The sequence below is a fragment of the Gymnogyps californianus genome, chromosome 4 (genome assembly GCF_018139145.2).
Source record: "Gymnogyps californianus isolate 813 chromosome 4, ASM1813914v2, whole genome shotgun sequence".
NCBI classification, from domain to species: Eukaryota; Metazoa; Chordata; class Aves; order Accipitriformes; family Cathartidae; genus Gymnogyps; species Gymnogyps californianus.
Genome location: NC_059474.1, coordinates 67221332 through 67238645, shown reverse-complemented (window position 1 = coordinate 67238645; position 17314 = coordinate 67221332). Strand labels below are relative to the sequence as shown.

Sequence of the window (17314 nt, the reverse complement as noted above, 5' to 3'; positions counted from 1 at the left end):
ATCATACCTATTTTTTTCTGGGGCTCCATGGCTTTTAAATTCCTGTAGCTCTTACATTGAAAGATTCTTTTCTATTTAGCATGACACATGCATGACTTCAACGGTTTGGATACATGCCAGGTGACAGACTAATTTAACTGCTGCCCATTATATCGATCAGTTTATGTTATAGGAAAGAATTCAGTGGCTCCAAATCAATTTTTCTATTATAGCATAGCTTTCAAAGGCTTTCAGAAGCATTCTTTCACCAGATTTCAAGATTTCACTTCTGTTCTTATTCTATGGTGCTTGCCTGTATTTCCTTAAAAAAATTCTCTGGTCCTGAAAACCAACCAGAGTTAAATTCAAGTAAGCACTCTAAGAACAATTAATTCTCCTGGTATGCAAAGCTTCACAAAAACTCATTTACTTGTGGAGACTACAGTGTAAGAACACGCATGCCTGTCATGTAGATTCGAAGTGTGATGCTATGGCTAAACAAGAGCTCCTTGTCTTACATTTGCCATCATTCCACAAAAGTGATACCATACAATACACAGTAGCAGTAGGTAAGAAAAGATTTGACAAATATTATTAACAGTGGAATAAATACATACTCCACTTTCTCCCCCCGCCCCCCATTCTTTCTTTATTTGAAACAGTAGGTTGACGATGAACAGAAAAATCTTTTAGGCTATTCCCACATTTAAAAAATACATTACCTGAGTCGGTAGAATAAACTCGGAAACTCTTGTCCCAGAAGCCACAGACCAAGATGTAACGATTATCCGAGGTGATGACAAAACACTGGGAATGTACCTGAATGCTTTGGTCTAAAAGGTCAGTGATTTGCCTTCTGTGCATACCTGTATTGCTGGCTGAACAGAAAGACACACAAACCAAGAAATTTTAGCATCCACATTCACAGAACAAAAGCACATTTTAGAAACTTACATTCACACCAAAACTATTCCTCATTGCTGTTACTTGTTTTTTTGTGGCAGGGACATTTTCTTTCTATTTTTACTATAAAATACTCATTACACTTCTGGGAACAATGCTAATTCCTTGTAGTATATATTCTAAAATAAAAGAAAACCCTTCTTTAAGTCAAATGCAGCTGACAAATATAAATGAAAGATTGCAAAAAGGAATGATACATAAAAATGTAATAAGCTTCCTTCCCCACTTCTTCTAGTATAGGAAATTAAAAATTAAGAAACAAATGAAGGGAATGTAATAAGACAGTACATATACATATATGCTATATAGTGGTTCAAATGCTGCAGACAATGGAATTATGATTTCAAAATTGTACACAAGTTGTATTTCATTGCAAGTATTGTAATTTAAAAAAAGAATAACTGCAGTAAACATCACTACCATTTCACACTTTTTTGGGCATTGCACAAAAATCAACCAGCTTATCTCCACAATCTCCTTTAGGGTTGAGAGAAAATACTTACCCTACTTTGATCACCTGCTGTTTTATTTCCCCAGATAATCTTGCATTGTGAACCCACAGAATGGACAGGAATCAATTAATGAACACACTTTTCATATTATATTTTGTTCTTATTAATTGATGTGTGTGCATACATATATATGGGTCCCTATAGATATATATCATGAAAATCCTACACTGTAGGAAGACCTTTTAATGTACTTTGTTCCCCAGGGAACCTGACTCCCATCCCAGGCAAGTAAGTTCTCCTGGGCCTGGGTTTGTCTGCTGAATGCTCGGAGCACCATTACCTCCATTCCAGCTGGTCCCCCGGACCTGTCTCTGTCCTGGTCTTGTGATCTTTACTCTTTGTTCTTTAACTTCTTTCCATTCTCATAGGCTAGCTATCCCCTAAGCCTTGGGCTTATTCCATTTACTCTATATCAAATCCTTTATTTATTTATGCTTTCGCTAAGTTTAAAATGTTGATACTGTCTTGTCCATATGGGTAACAAATAATTTAGCAAGGTATTGCCACTTGCTCTGCAGGTACCACATAACAGGGCCTTGACCGCTGTTGGGACCACTTAAAGAGTAACAACAACGCATTACAAATGCACAGTGAAGTGTTCTGTATGACAAAACAATGGCAAATAAACCCCCCCAAAAACATGCAGATCGACACATTTAGTGTGGATAAGACCTTCAAAAAAATTTCACCTCAAAAAGAGGTCTAGGATCTATGTCATATCAGACATTGCTGTTTTACATCTTCCTGTGCAACTGGAAAATGAGGACAGCAGGAATCCCTCCTTATGACTAAGACAGCAACAAGATTCCTGCTATAACCATAAAAGTGTAATTTTGTGGTCCTCTTAGGTGCCATTTCTAGGTAAATGTGTCTAGCCACAATTAAAAACCTTTAATATTATCTACATAATTACTTGCTTGTACCCAATGATGCTACTTAACAGTGACAAAGAAAGTCTTAAACCTTTTAAACTATGTCCAATGTAATCACAAGACTGATTTGAGGTCTATTGTATGAAGAGAATATTAAACCATTTTTCAGAATTGTGAACACTAATTTTAAAGGTGTTTATACCAAACAAAAGTCAAAGTATTTTGTAAATTAAAGGCAAGCCTGAAAATGGAATTATAATTTTAAAATTATGAAAAATGCAAATGAAAATAAAAATTTTATTTCCTTCCTAATGTTCTTCACAATATGTAGAAAAATCATCAAACAGGCCCAATGTGATTTTGGTTTTTTTGTTGTGATGTTTATTTATATTTTTAAGATCTACTTGATAGCAACTTTTAAAGCAGAATATACATTTCCTGCTCCAAACATTTTTTGGATAAAATCTGTTTCAGGAAGGAAAGGAGAGTTACAGCACATGCCCTCCTCATTATAAGTATTGCATTATTCAGATGGGAATTGATTTTAAAAACTTTGGAAAAACATTTTAGTTTTATCAGCTCTATAAAATGGTTTAATATGCCCACACTGTTCCTGCTTTAATTATCATAGATCTTACCCAGCAAAATGGCTACACAGCAACAGTCTGTATCTACAGATCGATACAATGCCGTTTCCACTGTGATATGCATATTAGTTTTGAAATTAATTCTCACTGGCTGACAGACCTGTCATTCTAACCTATCCAGTCAAGTTCATTTTTGCTCTGATTTTTCCATGTTTCTGTAATTGGCCACTTCACTTCTTTTTCACTTAAACTACCATCCTGAAATGGACAGTTTAAAAAAAAACAGAGCTAAGTTTGAAGTCTAACAGAATTGGGAGGATGGGGGTGGGGGCGGGAAATCCTTTCTTTGCTCCTGTGAACTGTCCTACAACTAGTTTGTATTTTGGGGTTAGGTTGTTTGAGTTTTTCTTTTTTGATCACGTTTAAGGTTCCATTTGCCATGCTACAGGCTCCTGAATTACATGTAGTCCAAGTATGCACTCCCCAAAGTTGGGTCTGTAATGAAAGAACTGACCAAACTCTAACCATGCTAACAGAAAAATCAGCTCTATATAAACTAATAAACCTCTATAATAAAAAGTCATGAATTGAATCTATTACACTGAGTCATTAAATAAAAGAGAGACATTCCTCCACCCCTTTTTAATAAAAGAAAAACATACACAAATTTAACTAGTGATGCTGATCAAAAGATGCAATACCTTTGAAAAATGAATACTAATATCTCAATACTAAAGTGGAGTGGGCAATATATTTCAACTTTGAAACCGCTTTGCAATTATACATTAATCCCCTCAGCCTGAACAGCAGGTCTATGAAGGATTGATCTCCTTTAATGATGAAACCCTGGCACCATGGTTTTATTTTTCACAACACGGTGCAGTTAAGAACCCCACTGTTATTATGAAAATTTCCTCAGCAAAGGAGCTCCATCACATTACCAGTGCACCAATTCATCATAACGTGCCTCGCTCCTGCTCATCAACAAGTCTGAGTGATGAAAAGATCCAATATTATCCTGACAGTACTTCATGCACATTCTCAATCACACATTATTACAGCATCCATATTAATTTTCACTGACACGCGTCCTAGGCCTGTTCAAATTAGGCAAACCAACGAGGGGGAGTTGATGAAATACCAGCATAGCCACAGCTCATTGCATTCCAATTTGCATGCAAATGGTTTATCAGGAAAATTCCATTCCCAGCAACCAGCAAGTGAAAAACAACCGTAATCTACACTTCAGGGCCACCATACAGAGCTTAATGAATCGCAAAGAGAGAAGGAAGTGACAGACCTATGAGAGGATCGATTTCCACTGGCAGCTGGTAAGGCTGGTCTTGTACAGCACCTTGATGAGCTGGAATTCAGGAAAGAAGATTTTAAAACTCTGCATTTTTTTTAATACGTGAAGCCACATACATTTTATAAATCAAAGCTACGTCCTTTTTTAACTATTCAAGATTCTTCTGCATCAATTGAATTAAAAAAAAAAAAATTCCAGGTGCTTTCACGGGCTACTTATTAAACATTTATTTTAGATTAGTGCTATTCTGAATGTATGCCATCAGCAGCAGCTCCGGTCCTGAGCCATAAGCTCTAGCAGATGCTTTACTGGCAACCTCTCCTGTCGCAACAAAACAAAATTAAGTGGTAAAGAGCACTGAAAACAAAATGTGACAACCATCTGCTGACTGTAGCAAATACTATTTTCCTCTTTACTTTTTAAAGCACTGCCTTAAACACGTGAAGCACAAAGGACTTTTTTTTTTTAAGAAGTCAGTTTATGATGCAGACAGGGAAATCTCATAGTCATCTAGTATTTAAGGATTCATCCATCACCAAAAACCATTTATTTGCAAGTTTGCGTAGAAGTTAATATATAATTCTGTCGACCTACATTTCATCTGGGCACCTGGCATACCAGTGAAATGTTTACCTCCTGAATTTTCCTTCAGTGTTAAAAAAAAAAAAAAGCCTTTTGTTTCCCACAGCCTCACTAAAAACAAACAAGCAAGCAAGCAAACTCCCCCCCGCCCCAAACAGCCCACAAGACATTCTTGGAAGCAGAACAAAAAATAATGGCTGAATACTTACACCTATGATTTTTCTATCTACCGTCCATAGCTTAATATAAAAACTAGTATCAATAGAAGGGTCTCATAAGTAATTGGGAAGTCAAAGTTCTGCTGCAATGAAACACTAACACAGAACAAAACATCAAATCCACATGACAAAATGGAGGCACCCTGTTGGGTACCAGTGCCATTAGATGTCAGCAAAGCCACCAAACTCATATACAAAAGCAGGAATGAGATTTTTAGTTACACATCAAGGACAACTGGTCACTTGGCAATGTAACGTTTTTATCATGATGCCTCATTAGTAAAGACAATGCTAAGCCCACAGCAGGAGATATGGAGTAGTAATGATACCTGCCCTCTAATCCTAGCAGATCCCATTTTGGTATACAATTGAAGGCAACAATAGTGAAGGCTAATCTCAGGAGTTCATACCCAGATATCTTAAACGTAGTACTCCATTAGCAGCCTGCAGGTAATCAGTGTGCTCTCAAAGAGGTGGGGTGAGGTGGGTTTTTGTTGGGTTTTGTTTTTGTTTGGTTGGCTTTTGTTTGTCTTGAACTGTAGGTTTTCTTGAGCTCTTTGTAAAGGCAAGACAAGTGTAAAATGCCTCTAAATGAAAAAATAGTGACTCAAAAGCACAGGTTACTGTTCTCCCTTTCAGAGGTAAGGGAAAAACCAAAACCTCAAGGTTTTTTCCAACTCAAAACAGTTGATTACTACACTCAGCAATTGGTTGCTTGCTCGCAGATCATCAACCAGCAGACTTACAAGGAAATCAAAATCAACTCCTACCACTTTAGAACCTCTTCTTTTCCCATGACTGTTGTATGTCCACAAAGGCTATTTTTTAAAAGCCTTGAATATTATATGCCTAAGATCACACATCCAAGGTATGAGAGGATATTGCCATCCTCCTTTCAAACAAACGTCAAGAGCCCTGTAAATAGTTCTTGCTCACAACTTGTTATCTAAACAAGCCTCCCTTCCCCCTGTCCTTCCTACCTTTCTTTTTAAGCATTTCTTGGGTGGGTGAAATAATACATAGATGTTTCTATTTGTACAATGTTGAGAGGTAATTTGTAAGAATTAGGAAAAAGTGTGGGAGACACCTGGCTTTTTTCAAAATGTAATCAAGGACCACGGGTGCAGATTTCTTAGTAGGAATTTCAGTGATGTGAGTATTACTCTGGTGCAAATATCTTCTACTGAAGTTATTTGAGTAGAAGCTCTTTTTTCCCTTTCTTGAAAAGCCTTTGACCAGATTTACTGCACAGCACTGAAATAAACTACCTTTCACGGCTTGGGCCTGGGACTGTCATAGTCAGGGAAAGGAGGATGAGTGCCTTTAAGATTAGAGAACATTAGAATTAAAAACAGAATGACTGTATTCTCAAGTCCAACACATTTTTAAAGGAAAATTAATTTGATTGGTTGCTATGCAAATGGGTATGTTGTTTTCCTTTCATAGTGACAAATGCATAAGCACATAGTAACTTCGGGATGTTTAAGTTACAGAAGATACAGACTTCCCATGTATTTTATCTTCTAATTCTCATTGAGTGGCTTTAACATCAGAATATGGTGTTCATAATCAACTAGAAAAAGATAGCAGAAAAGATTTCAGGCAAGTTCTACATGCTTTAAAACTTGGCTTTGACATGATATGGTTCAGGCTTCCATGTGACTGAAAAACAAATTCAAGAGGAAGAGCGTGACTTTATCACCATCAAACAGCGATATACTGGTTTTGCCTTCTTGCATATTGCCTGATGCCCTGGAAAGCAATATATTGTTGTTACAAACCTTCTGTATGCTACGTATCTTACTACACAATAGTTCAGAATACCTTTTTAAGGAGAAACTAAGTCCACATGTGAAGAGCATGCTGTGTCAACGAACTGGACTTGCTCTTCACACTTCAAAACAGTTCTGCAGCAAATTTTGAAACAAACAGAAGTACTGCCTGATGGCAGTGGTTTCTTAGGCTACTTACTTTAATTTACTTACCAGGAAGATTATGCCACTTGTTTACAGCAAATAGCCTATTTGCAGTAACTGTGATCACAGCAGGAATGGCCAGACCAGGCTGGGTGTTGGCTGCTACATGAGTGACAGGGGAGTTGGATGGGAACTTTAGAACCATAATAACGTCCTGTTGGGCTTGGTCTGTGAACATCAACGGACTCTGCAGGAGGAGATACTGTTGAGTACACACAACAAGAACCCAAATACACGGGAAAAGAAAACATGGGGAGGAGAAAAGAAGACAGGACAAGAGAAGGAAGATTGGATTAAAACACACAAGATCCAATAGCAGCTGCAGTGAAAAGCAAATGCAATAATAGTGGACAGGCTTGTGGAAGCAACCATTTTAGGCAGAAAAACCTTCATGTACGGTATTAATTTGAGGGCCTTGTTGAACACAGGGCATCTATATACAAACATTGCTACAGATCACAGCAGGTTAAACTAAAAGTTTCCAATCACCTATCTCTGCCAAAAGAATTCTCCTTCGTATCTGCAGAGATAGTGTGTCAAGTAAACCAATGCCAAACTAGGAGGGAACAAAAAAAAAAAAAAAAAAAAAAAAAAAAAAAGGGAGCAAAAGAAATTCCTGCTCCCAGAGATTGTCTCAAGTTGCATTAAATTGGCAGACTGCAATTCTTTACAAGCCAGATGAGAACATGAAAGCACATTAAAATAAACAGATACACACATACACTAGATATATGTTCTGTATATATTTCTGGTGCACAAAAATAAGATTTATGAATGCAAAGTAGAAGACTTCACTGCAAATGTGTTTCAAAGGACAAACATAATTAAATGCAGTTGTAAAGAATATAAAGTGGACGTGATTACAGACATTATCCTGCATTGTTTCCAGAAATACTAAAGGGAGGGAATGAATCCAGACTCTCATTTTCAACATAATATTTTTAGGTTTTAGTTTTTTAATTTAATAAGTTGAAAAGTTTAATAACTTTTTAACTAAGCTCTCTAACAATACTGCAAATGTCAAAACAAAATATTGAGAACCTTATATCCGGATATCAAACATAAGGAAGAAAAGCAAAACTTAATGGGTTTGTGATTGTGTGGTGTACCTAAAAAAAGAGAACTCCATTGAGATGTAGAAATACAACCATCGTAGTCACCAGTAGCCATATTGCTCTAGTATTTGTACTTTTCTAATAACTGAATTAGAACACTAATGAAGTGTTCTTGGCTATTTTCCATCTGCAATATTTCATTACATATATGTGTATGTAAGTGCATACATTTAATGTATATTTATACAGAACTAATAAAAAAATTAAATACATTTGCATTTTTATTATCACTCCTTTTTAAAAAGTTATTAAGAGTACTTAGAAAAACATATTGCTCTATGAATTCCTATTTACAGTCTTTGCATAAAGGTGTAAATAAAAGCAACTAATAAGCTACCCAGACACCCTTCTGAGCAAGTGGCTAAAAGCCAATCAATATTATGAGTTAATCCTCCCTGGATGCTCATTCAATTAAAGGTGTCAGTAATGCCTCATCTGATGTGGCCTCAATTAAATCCAACTATCTGATGGTTGAAAACACAAGGGGATACAGCAACAGCAGCAAAACCAGACAAATAGGCAGCCTTCGTGTGACTGCTAATTACTACACCTGGTGTATATTATGGCTTGTGCACTTAACACAGCACGTGGTAGCTTTCAATTCGGCTGTATTCATGCATACATGCACACACACACATGAAAACAGAAAACTCAATAAATAATACAACTAGAAATAATTCAAAGTTGTGACAGGAAAAACATCCTTACTGTATTTCAGCTCCTGGAATACTACTTTTAAAACCGCTTAATACAGTGCTATTATAAAATCATGTATTAATAACCACAAAACTGGCCAAAGTGAAGAACTAAGGGTTTTTTTCCTGCATGTACCTCAGCTCAAAAAACCCACAGGAGTTCGAAACAGTTAACTTCATAGAATTTAACTTCTTCCATTACATACTAAATCTTTACTAATTCAGCATCATGAAAAATATTATGATAAAACCACACAAACTGCTTCCTGGCATCAAATTTATTTATATAACAATGGGTCTGACAAACACGTCAACAATCAACTTCTCAAGTTCCTCCTCTTCCTGAAACAAATCCCTCTAAACTAGGGCAAGTGCCTAGTGCATGGCACCATGACAGACAGACACACATATGGTGTGTAGCTGTATGATGAAGGCACTTGGGCTCCCCAACATCCCTGTTAACAGGGTTCTTCTGAAAGAGGGAGCCCCGTGGGTTGCACACACAAGTCACTGGAGTGGTCTGCAGCCCAGGGACACAATGTGGGAGGTGCAATGGGCCAGCAGATCACAAATCAGCACAACCGGCTCTGGCCATCCAGTACATGGGATCCCAGGGCAGGAGCATGTCTACAGCACAGCTGTCAAAGTGTAGCATGTACCGGCTGCAGAAAGGGTGGTGGGGATGGGGAGACAGTCAGCTGAGCAAGCCTCATGTACAACACATGACATATTTGAGAAAGGCTAGTAGCTCAATTTGACAAAAGAGTTTACATTTCTTAGACTCCTACATCACAAGGTTTGTAAGCTATTTTGGAAACATTTCAGATTTTTGTGTAATTTTTCTAAAACCTTTTGCACTTCAGATATGTTTTTAATCTAATAACCTTAGTCTGCTTGAGTAGGACATACGTCTTACAGAACATACAAGAAGAAAATGTCTTTTTTTTATATTTCAGTGTAAAATGTCCATCTTAACTATAAGGGAATGTAACTTTTTGAAAAACTTGTGAATTAGCAGACCATTTGCTCCACTTGTCAGAGTATCACTTAACATACTTAGTTCTGGATCTATGACAACACAAATGATATTTTAGACCCAAGGACTGCACACAACATGATATGGAAAGTAATCAGTAATAAAATAATAGTTTGTATAATAAAATTATATTAGACACAAGTAGAGGTAAAAGGGAAAGCATGTTAATGCTCACTGCCTGGATTTTATCACCCTAGCTTTACTGCAAAACACATTTAGTCACATTCTTTGCTATGTAAGTTTCAGCTCATGAATTCCTAGTAATCCTGGTTTTAGGGGAAAACCTATGCCTGGGGGAAAAGACAAGGAAGTTCCACCTCCTAAATCCATGCTTCTTGGGGAATCTGCCAAAGATTAACTAAATTGTCTCCATGATGACTGGCTCTCACCTGTACAGGTATGGTATTAACAAAATCAACTGATGAAGTGTTCTTAGACTACACTGACAAAAAAGGTCTGTACTAGAAATCAATACAATCCTTTCAGCAATAAATAAAATAATAGTTAAGCACTGCATACACTCCCAGTCCTACAAAATCGTAACTCATCTGCTGTTTTTAATAACACAGTTCCACGACCACATAAAAGCAAAGCGAAGTGGCTGGTTCTGTAACTCTAAGATAGCAAAGGGAGTGAACAAAATGGCAGGTCACAAAGAGTTAACGTGGTACTTACCACCTGCATGGCAGAACTTCTTGGAGGATGTGGTTCTATGAGCAGTTGGGAAGGGGTCTGTCCGAAACTTCGTATTTGAGCTTCAACAGCCTGGAAAAGGCACAGGCAGGTTTGCATGTTAAGAGGTGCTAATTACAGGCAATAGAACCATAACTGTCACCTGAAAATGTCATTCCACACTTCTGGCTTGTTTCATGTTGAAAATCAACCCCGTGTGTTCACTGTGGGGCTAAGTGCTTGGCACTGGTACTAAGGATGAGGTAATCATTTTAGTACTGTGGATGCTATTTCCATGAGAAACTCTGCAAAACCTCATCCTGCTCAATGATATTAAACAGAAACAAGCTATTATAATCAGAAACCCTCTTTATTGGCTCCATTTTTCCTTTCTAACACTGGCTTATCCTGTTTGTATCATAACTCAGAAACAAAAGTCAATTTTTAAAAAGTTTCTATAGGTATTAAGAGTGTTATACTTTCTATTTAAACTCCATTGCTTAGTTTCACACCAATAACTACACTGAAAGCAACACCAAGGTTTTTTCTTATTTTCATGTTTATTCAAAAAGAGCAAACAACTTGAGGATGCATTAAGCTACCAACAGCAAGACTAATACTAAATGCAGCTAAAGGAGAATGTGAAGATAGAATGTAACAAATTTTTTTAAAAAGTTTCTCTGTATCTTCAGCAACACGCTTTATCCCTTTCTTCATAGGGCATACATGAAAATACCATCTTATGCTTAGCGATTTCTTAAAAATAATTATTCTGAAATGTGTGAACTTATACCTCTTGCCTAGGCATGTCCAACTAGTTTTCCATGTTGTCACCTATCAGCCCACTGGCTTAAAGATAAAATCAAGCAGCCAAAACTCAACAAGTTATTTCTTGTCAGCCAGGCCCCTGCACTATCCACAGAAACAGGCTAATATTACAGAAAATCTTAAATCATTCAGCTTAGATTAAATCTCTTTCATTGTGAGCTAAACTAAGTAAAATTACCTTGCATTTGCTGTGGGCTAACAGATTGCATATGGGCCGATACTTTAGTTTCTCTGTTGCATGGTGCATTGAGCCCTACGTTCTCAAAACTGTCTTGTGATGCTGAGTACCTAAGATGAGGCATTAGCAAGTCCTACTTTCAAAAGAAGTCCTGAAAATCAGGGCCTTCAAAAAAGTGTTTTAAACAGGATGCTTGAATGCTAAAACACAAAACCACTAGCCACTTTTTAGCTATAAGAACACCATGTTTTTCTCTCAGAGATTCTTCTTTTTTGTGGTTCAACAAACCTTGAAGCTCCTTACACTTATATTTCCTGTTCTATTTTAGCCACCCATTAAAATTTTTGAGACAATGGAATAACACTTATGCTGATCTTATTCTTACAAACAACTATTTTTAGATAATAATAAAGACCATTACTAGGACATACAATGTTCTGCTGTTACAGAAATAACAAAACCAAAAGTAGAATGCACCTGAGGCCTTAAGATCATAAAAAATAATCATCCTCTGATAGGAAACATGCCATCCAAAACACTTGACCTTATTAAATTCAGCAGGGCTTTTGAAACATCTGAACTCACCAGAACAGGAGTTACAATTACTCTATGGACACTCTTGCCCACTCTGGGAAGCACCTTAATCTTCAAAGAACTGGTGAATAAGTAAGTTTATCAAAAAGCTGGCCGAAATCTGACGTACAAACACTGTGATTCAATGAGTACTTTTTAAGGAAGAGCAATACCGGATTCATGAAACACTAAAGCTCAGTAAGACCATCAGAGTCCCCTTCCTAGTGATGAGACATGCTACATTAAAATTCAAATTTGGGTTTTTGTGACTCGAGATATCAAGGGAATCTGAGGTCCCTTAAGACAAGAGGCATTAACAAAGCAACAGCATACTGGTCAGCAGCTCCACCCTCTCCATAAAAAGCTGTTAGTTTCAAAACATCCAGATTAAAAAGATTTGCCTACATTTACTTGCAGATTGAGTGGAATATTTTCACTAGCAAATGGGAATTCTGCGTTGCATTGAGGGCAGAACCAGAAGAACACAGGAGAAGCAGAATGCAGACAGTCCTGGATGTCAGTTATTCTGTGCTTGTTAAAATCTTTAGGGCAAACCTACAGTCTATAGGACCTACTATTTATTTCCTATAAAACATATTTCCAATATATTATTCAAAATTAATAAAATATTCTTGAAGCACAACTCCCATGCATTTCTTTTAGAGCTGAAAATAGAATAGATAAAATGAGGAAATAATAAGCTTCAGATTTGTTAACTTCCTTGTATATTGACTTATGATCAATATAGAAACCTCCATTCCCAAATAGCCCACATTCAGCATTTAAAGGGAGTCAGAATTTTGTCTTACCCATGGAATCTGGTATGTTCTTTAATTCCCAATGCTACCTCTACAAACTGTACTCTCTTACTATACTCTCTCAGTAGTGCCAATACTAAGAAAGGGAAAATTAAACACAAGATACCACATATTGATGCAGAGGATTTCAAATACTTCAAATACATTCATCATAACAAGAGCCCAAACTGATGTAGAACAAAAATCAGATGTTATAATTGCTTTAATCAATGAAAGATCAGCACAGTCCACATATTTTCCACAGTTCAGATCTCACAGGAACTTACCACCTTCCAGCAACATAAAAACTGGAAGAGACACAGTTAGGATTCCACTGCTTACTCACATACATGATGCTCATCATAATCACACTCCTAGACCACACAACAGCAGCAGGAGAACAGCTATTTGTCTCCCACCCACCCTTGGTGCAAAAGAGAATCCCTCTGGGATATTAAAACCAAGTATAAAATATTCTACTCAACCCGCATGTAGGTAGTCACTGCCTGTTTTCACATAGTGTTCTGTCAGAACCGGTGAAACTGCTGACCAATGGGACAACGATTTTGCGAAAGCCTGCCTTAGAGGATCCAAATTCTCCATTTTCAATCTTTAACAGACAGCTTCTACATCCATGTTTATGATCTAGCTTGAGTTTGGGATTTACAGCTCCGGCACAAACAAGTCTTTTAGACTCATTAGGTTCCATCTGGTCCTTCTGAAAAATACAAGAGCCTACATTTCCAGGATTACAATAGCCCCCTGACACAATCTTTCCCTTTTTGCCAACAGAACCGGGAAAAATCTACATTCAGATCATGTGCTACCACAGGTAACAAGGTTTCATAAAACATCAAAACTGTACATAAAGGCACAGATACTGATATCTGTATGTCCTCTTTACTGACGTCTTCAGAGATCCAAAAGAGATTTGCAAAACCGTTGAGTAAAGGCAACGACACCTGGACAATTATGTCTAGACATAGTGGCTAGACTTCAGCATAAAAACCTTTTGCATTCCTTTTAATCACCAAGAAAAAGAGTTCTTTATTTAGCTTCCACATTTCTTCATTATGACCAAGAGAGTGTACTAGCAACCCTAAATGATTCCTTCCTTTTCCCAGATTGTATTCAAAGTCAATCCAGATGTCAACTCCATGTTCTGATGATGTCTCAGTCAGAAGGATCACATACAGAAGGATGCAAGATGACCTCCCTCTGTCAGCAGAAACATGTGATGGTGGAGCTAGAATCAATCCCTCAATTTGCATAACAATAGAAAGAGAAATACAGGGCATTTTAGCCACCAGATGTCACTCAGACTTTTGTTCAACCTGTCAGAGAAAATCAGCTAGGAGCAGGGAATCTTTTCCTCAGAGAGATAATTGATATCTCCTTTGAAGAAAACAACCTACCACTTACCTGAGAATACACAGTAAAATGACCATCAGTCATAAAGTCATCAACTCACTTTCTAACAAATTATAGCCCAGCTTCTAACTTAATTTTCTTGAAAAATGTATTACTAGCATTAGTCGGTATTACTAAGAGATGGCCAGCTTCTTCTAGTGGCAGAGGAAGGGCATGTGTTCTCACATTGCTGAATCCCTCTGGAGCATACAACCATTTAGATTATTGTAGGCAGAAATATTTGGGAAATTCGCACAACTAGTTTCACATCTATTAAAGGCACTATATAACTGGAAAGGAATAACCTTTGTTTGAAATATATCTTTAGTTCCACAAACTCTTATCTCTGAAAGCATGCTGCATACCACGAAGTAAAAGATAGTATCATTCAACATTTTGTTCCGCTGCTTCTCAAATATCTCAGTAAAATAGCCTTCTTCCTGTTAATCCTCTACAAAAACAAAACTTTGGTAAGGCCAGAATTGTTCCAGATGCTACAACAAAAAGTAATAAAATGAAACAAGGTAACTAACCCTTTACAATAATCCACACAGTCTGCATCTCAAACCACATGCTTATATGATAAACATGGTATTTCGATTGTTAATTAATTTATAAGTATGAAAGCCATAAGCAAATTTCACAAATTAACATTTATCTGATTACCACAATAACCTGTTCCTAAAAAAGTCTCCTGGATCATCTCCTCTTTTCTTGGGGGGTGAGAAGGAGAGAAGGGGAATAGGGAAGTAAATTAAAAGAGGAAGAGTGAAAAACTTGAAAACTTGGCTTAGCTATAATGTAGCTTTTGGCCACTGCTTAGTACGGATATTTTCAGTCTCTGAACTTACCCTCTAATCTAACTGTGAAGAAAGTTAATTCAACAGTATGCAGTACCCACCAAATACGGCTGTAAATTTTTTGGGAAGGAGGGTGATGGGGAGGTTGAACATATGGATGCAGTTAAGGTAAAAACAGATGTTTGTTACTTTTCTTTGCAGCAACACTCAGAAACTAAGTCAAAATTGCTTTTTTTTCATGTTTATGTCTGAAAGAACTATAAAATTAAATATGAGGGAGGGCGGGTGGAGGGGGAACTGCAGTGAGTGTCACAGAGAAAGAATGAAACGGTCTCCAGTTTTGAACTCAAATCCTGAAATGAAGGCCCATATAGTTAAAAGGCAAGACATACACCATTTAACTCTAGATTTAAAGACCCTTAAAGGGACTAGCTCAGAGTTGCTTTCATCATGCCTGCTCACACACAAAACACCAAATTGTCTGAAGAGTCTAACAGCACAGCATACCCATGTTAAAATGCACGCCTCAGTCTGAACGCACGACAAGCTACAACCTTACCGTTCGCTACGAAGAGGCTCCTTTCAGTCAATGTGCCTTTACAGATCTACACCGAAGTATTTCCAGTTATTTCTCAAAACTATAAGATTTAATTGGCAAACATTTGAAAACCCAGGTGAAGTAACATCATGCGTTGTAATACATATTCTTTCAGCATATGTGTTAGGGGCAGAAAATGTTTCGGGTTCATCCTCCATCTTTCTACCCAGTATTTACATCCAGAAAATAACAGCGCTTGCAAAAATAATTACTTTGGCTCTCTGCCGCTCCTACCTCACTTTCCAATATTCAAAAAGGTTTACACACATGTTCCTCAGTGATTTCTATTGGCTTGAGCGATATGCAATTATGATTACTTGCTTTCCCTTTCCTTCCACCCAGATGTTGCTTTACAGCACCAGAGAACACAGAATATTTGACAGGTTTCCCCTCAGACAGTGAAGTTGAATGGCTTAGCGGCCAACTGACTAGCTCCTTTCCCCACGGGACAGTGATTAAAATCAAGCTCTGATAGCAAGTGATCAGAAAACCTCTTCTGACGAGATAGTCACTTACAGTCCTACGGTAAGATTCTTAGTTAAATTCCTCATGGACTACAGAGACACAGATAACGCTAGCTGGAGAACAAGCACAATTCATAACAATTAGATAAAATTGCTGAAAACAGGCTAAAGATTATAGAAGAGAAGCTCTTTGTAGTACCATCTCCCCTTGTTTTATAACAATCCCCACTAGGTCAAGATTGTGAAAAATGGGCAAATGCTTTTCTGACACAGGCAATGTATACGCTTGCTGACTGTACACCTGATATTGCACGACACTTGACCCAGGGAAAAAATACAGCGCTCAAATGTTAGTATCATAAATTCACACACTCCCATCCGCTGTTTTAAAAATAAAATGAGCAGCCTAATTTCTGCATGCCAAACCAGAAAAATCTTTCTCTTGTTTCGACTTTGCAAATCAACCCTTTTATATTGAATCACTTCAATTTTTTATCATTGCACTACTCACTTAATGTACTGGTTTAAAGAAAATTGCATACACTAGCTTTGAAATCTAACAAATGGCAGGAGAAGAAAGGGAGCAAGGAGAGAAGAAAGGCTGAAGAAAAGATACTGCAAGATCACGAGTTACATACTGTTCTCTAGGTATCATTAAACACGCCTGCAAAATGTTCGTGATATACCCTCTGTTAACCAAGCGGAGTGTAAAAGATGCCTGTTGCAGCCCTAATGCAGCTACCACTTCAACTCAAGTAACACAGGTTTATGGCTTCAGAGCTGAAGCGTGGGCAGAAATACTGTCAACAACCTGCAGAGGGGGACATTATTAGTGTACACTAGCAAGTTGCTATGAAGTAAAAAGCGCACAACCTGTGCCTGCTGCGGTGTATTAGGGATATATGTAACAAAACTGAGTATGCCTCATTACACAAGAAAACCACATAAAAATGTAGAAATGAAAGCCATCAAATATAAATGAAGCATAGGGATTTTTTTCTTCCTTCCTTGTAGCTTCCTTGCAAGAAACACATCTGTTGTACTATACTTGTCTTTTTCTCTCCCCCCCCCGCCTTTCAGTTCCTTCTGTCTGCTCATAATACCATAGTTGTCTGTTTGGAAGTTGGTTACTAGTCTAACCACTTGTTAT

The 17314-nt window shown here is 37.4% G+C and overlaps 1 protein-coding gene across 1 annotated transcript in view; it reads right to left on the bottom strand.

The window, feature by feature from the left end:
• The window catches only part of LRBA (LPS responsive beige-like anchor protein), a 432278-nt gene that overhangs the window by 34049 nt on the left and 380915 nt on the right, over positions 1-17314 (bottom strand). Inside the window, exons 49-52 of the mRNA XM_050895295.1 lie at positions 10520-10609; positions 7008-7200; positions 4214-4276; positions 702-857 (exon numbers count right to left, since the gene is read on the bottom strand). Coding sequence (XP_050751252.1) covers positions 702-857; positions 4214-4276; positions 7008-7200; positions 10520-10609 — 502 coding nt within the window. The remainder of the gene's footprint in view (positions 1-701; positions 858-4213; positions 4277-7007; positions 7201-10519; positions 10610-17314) is intronic.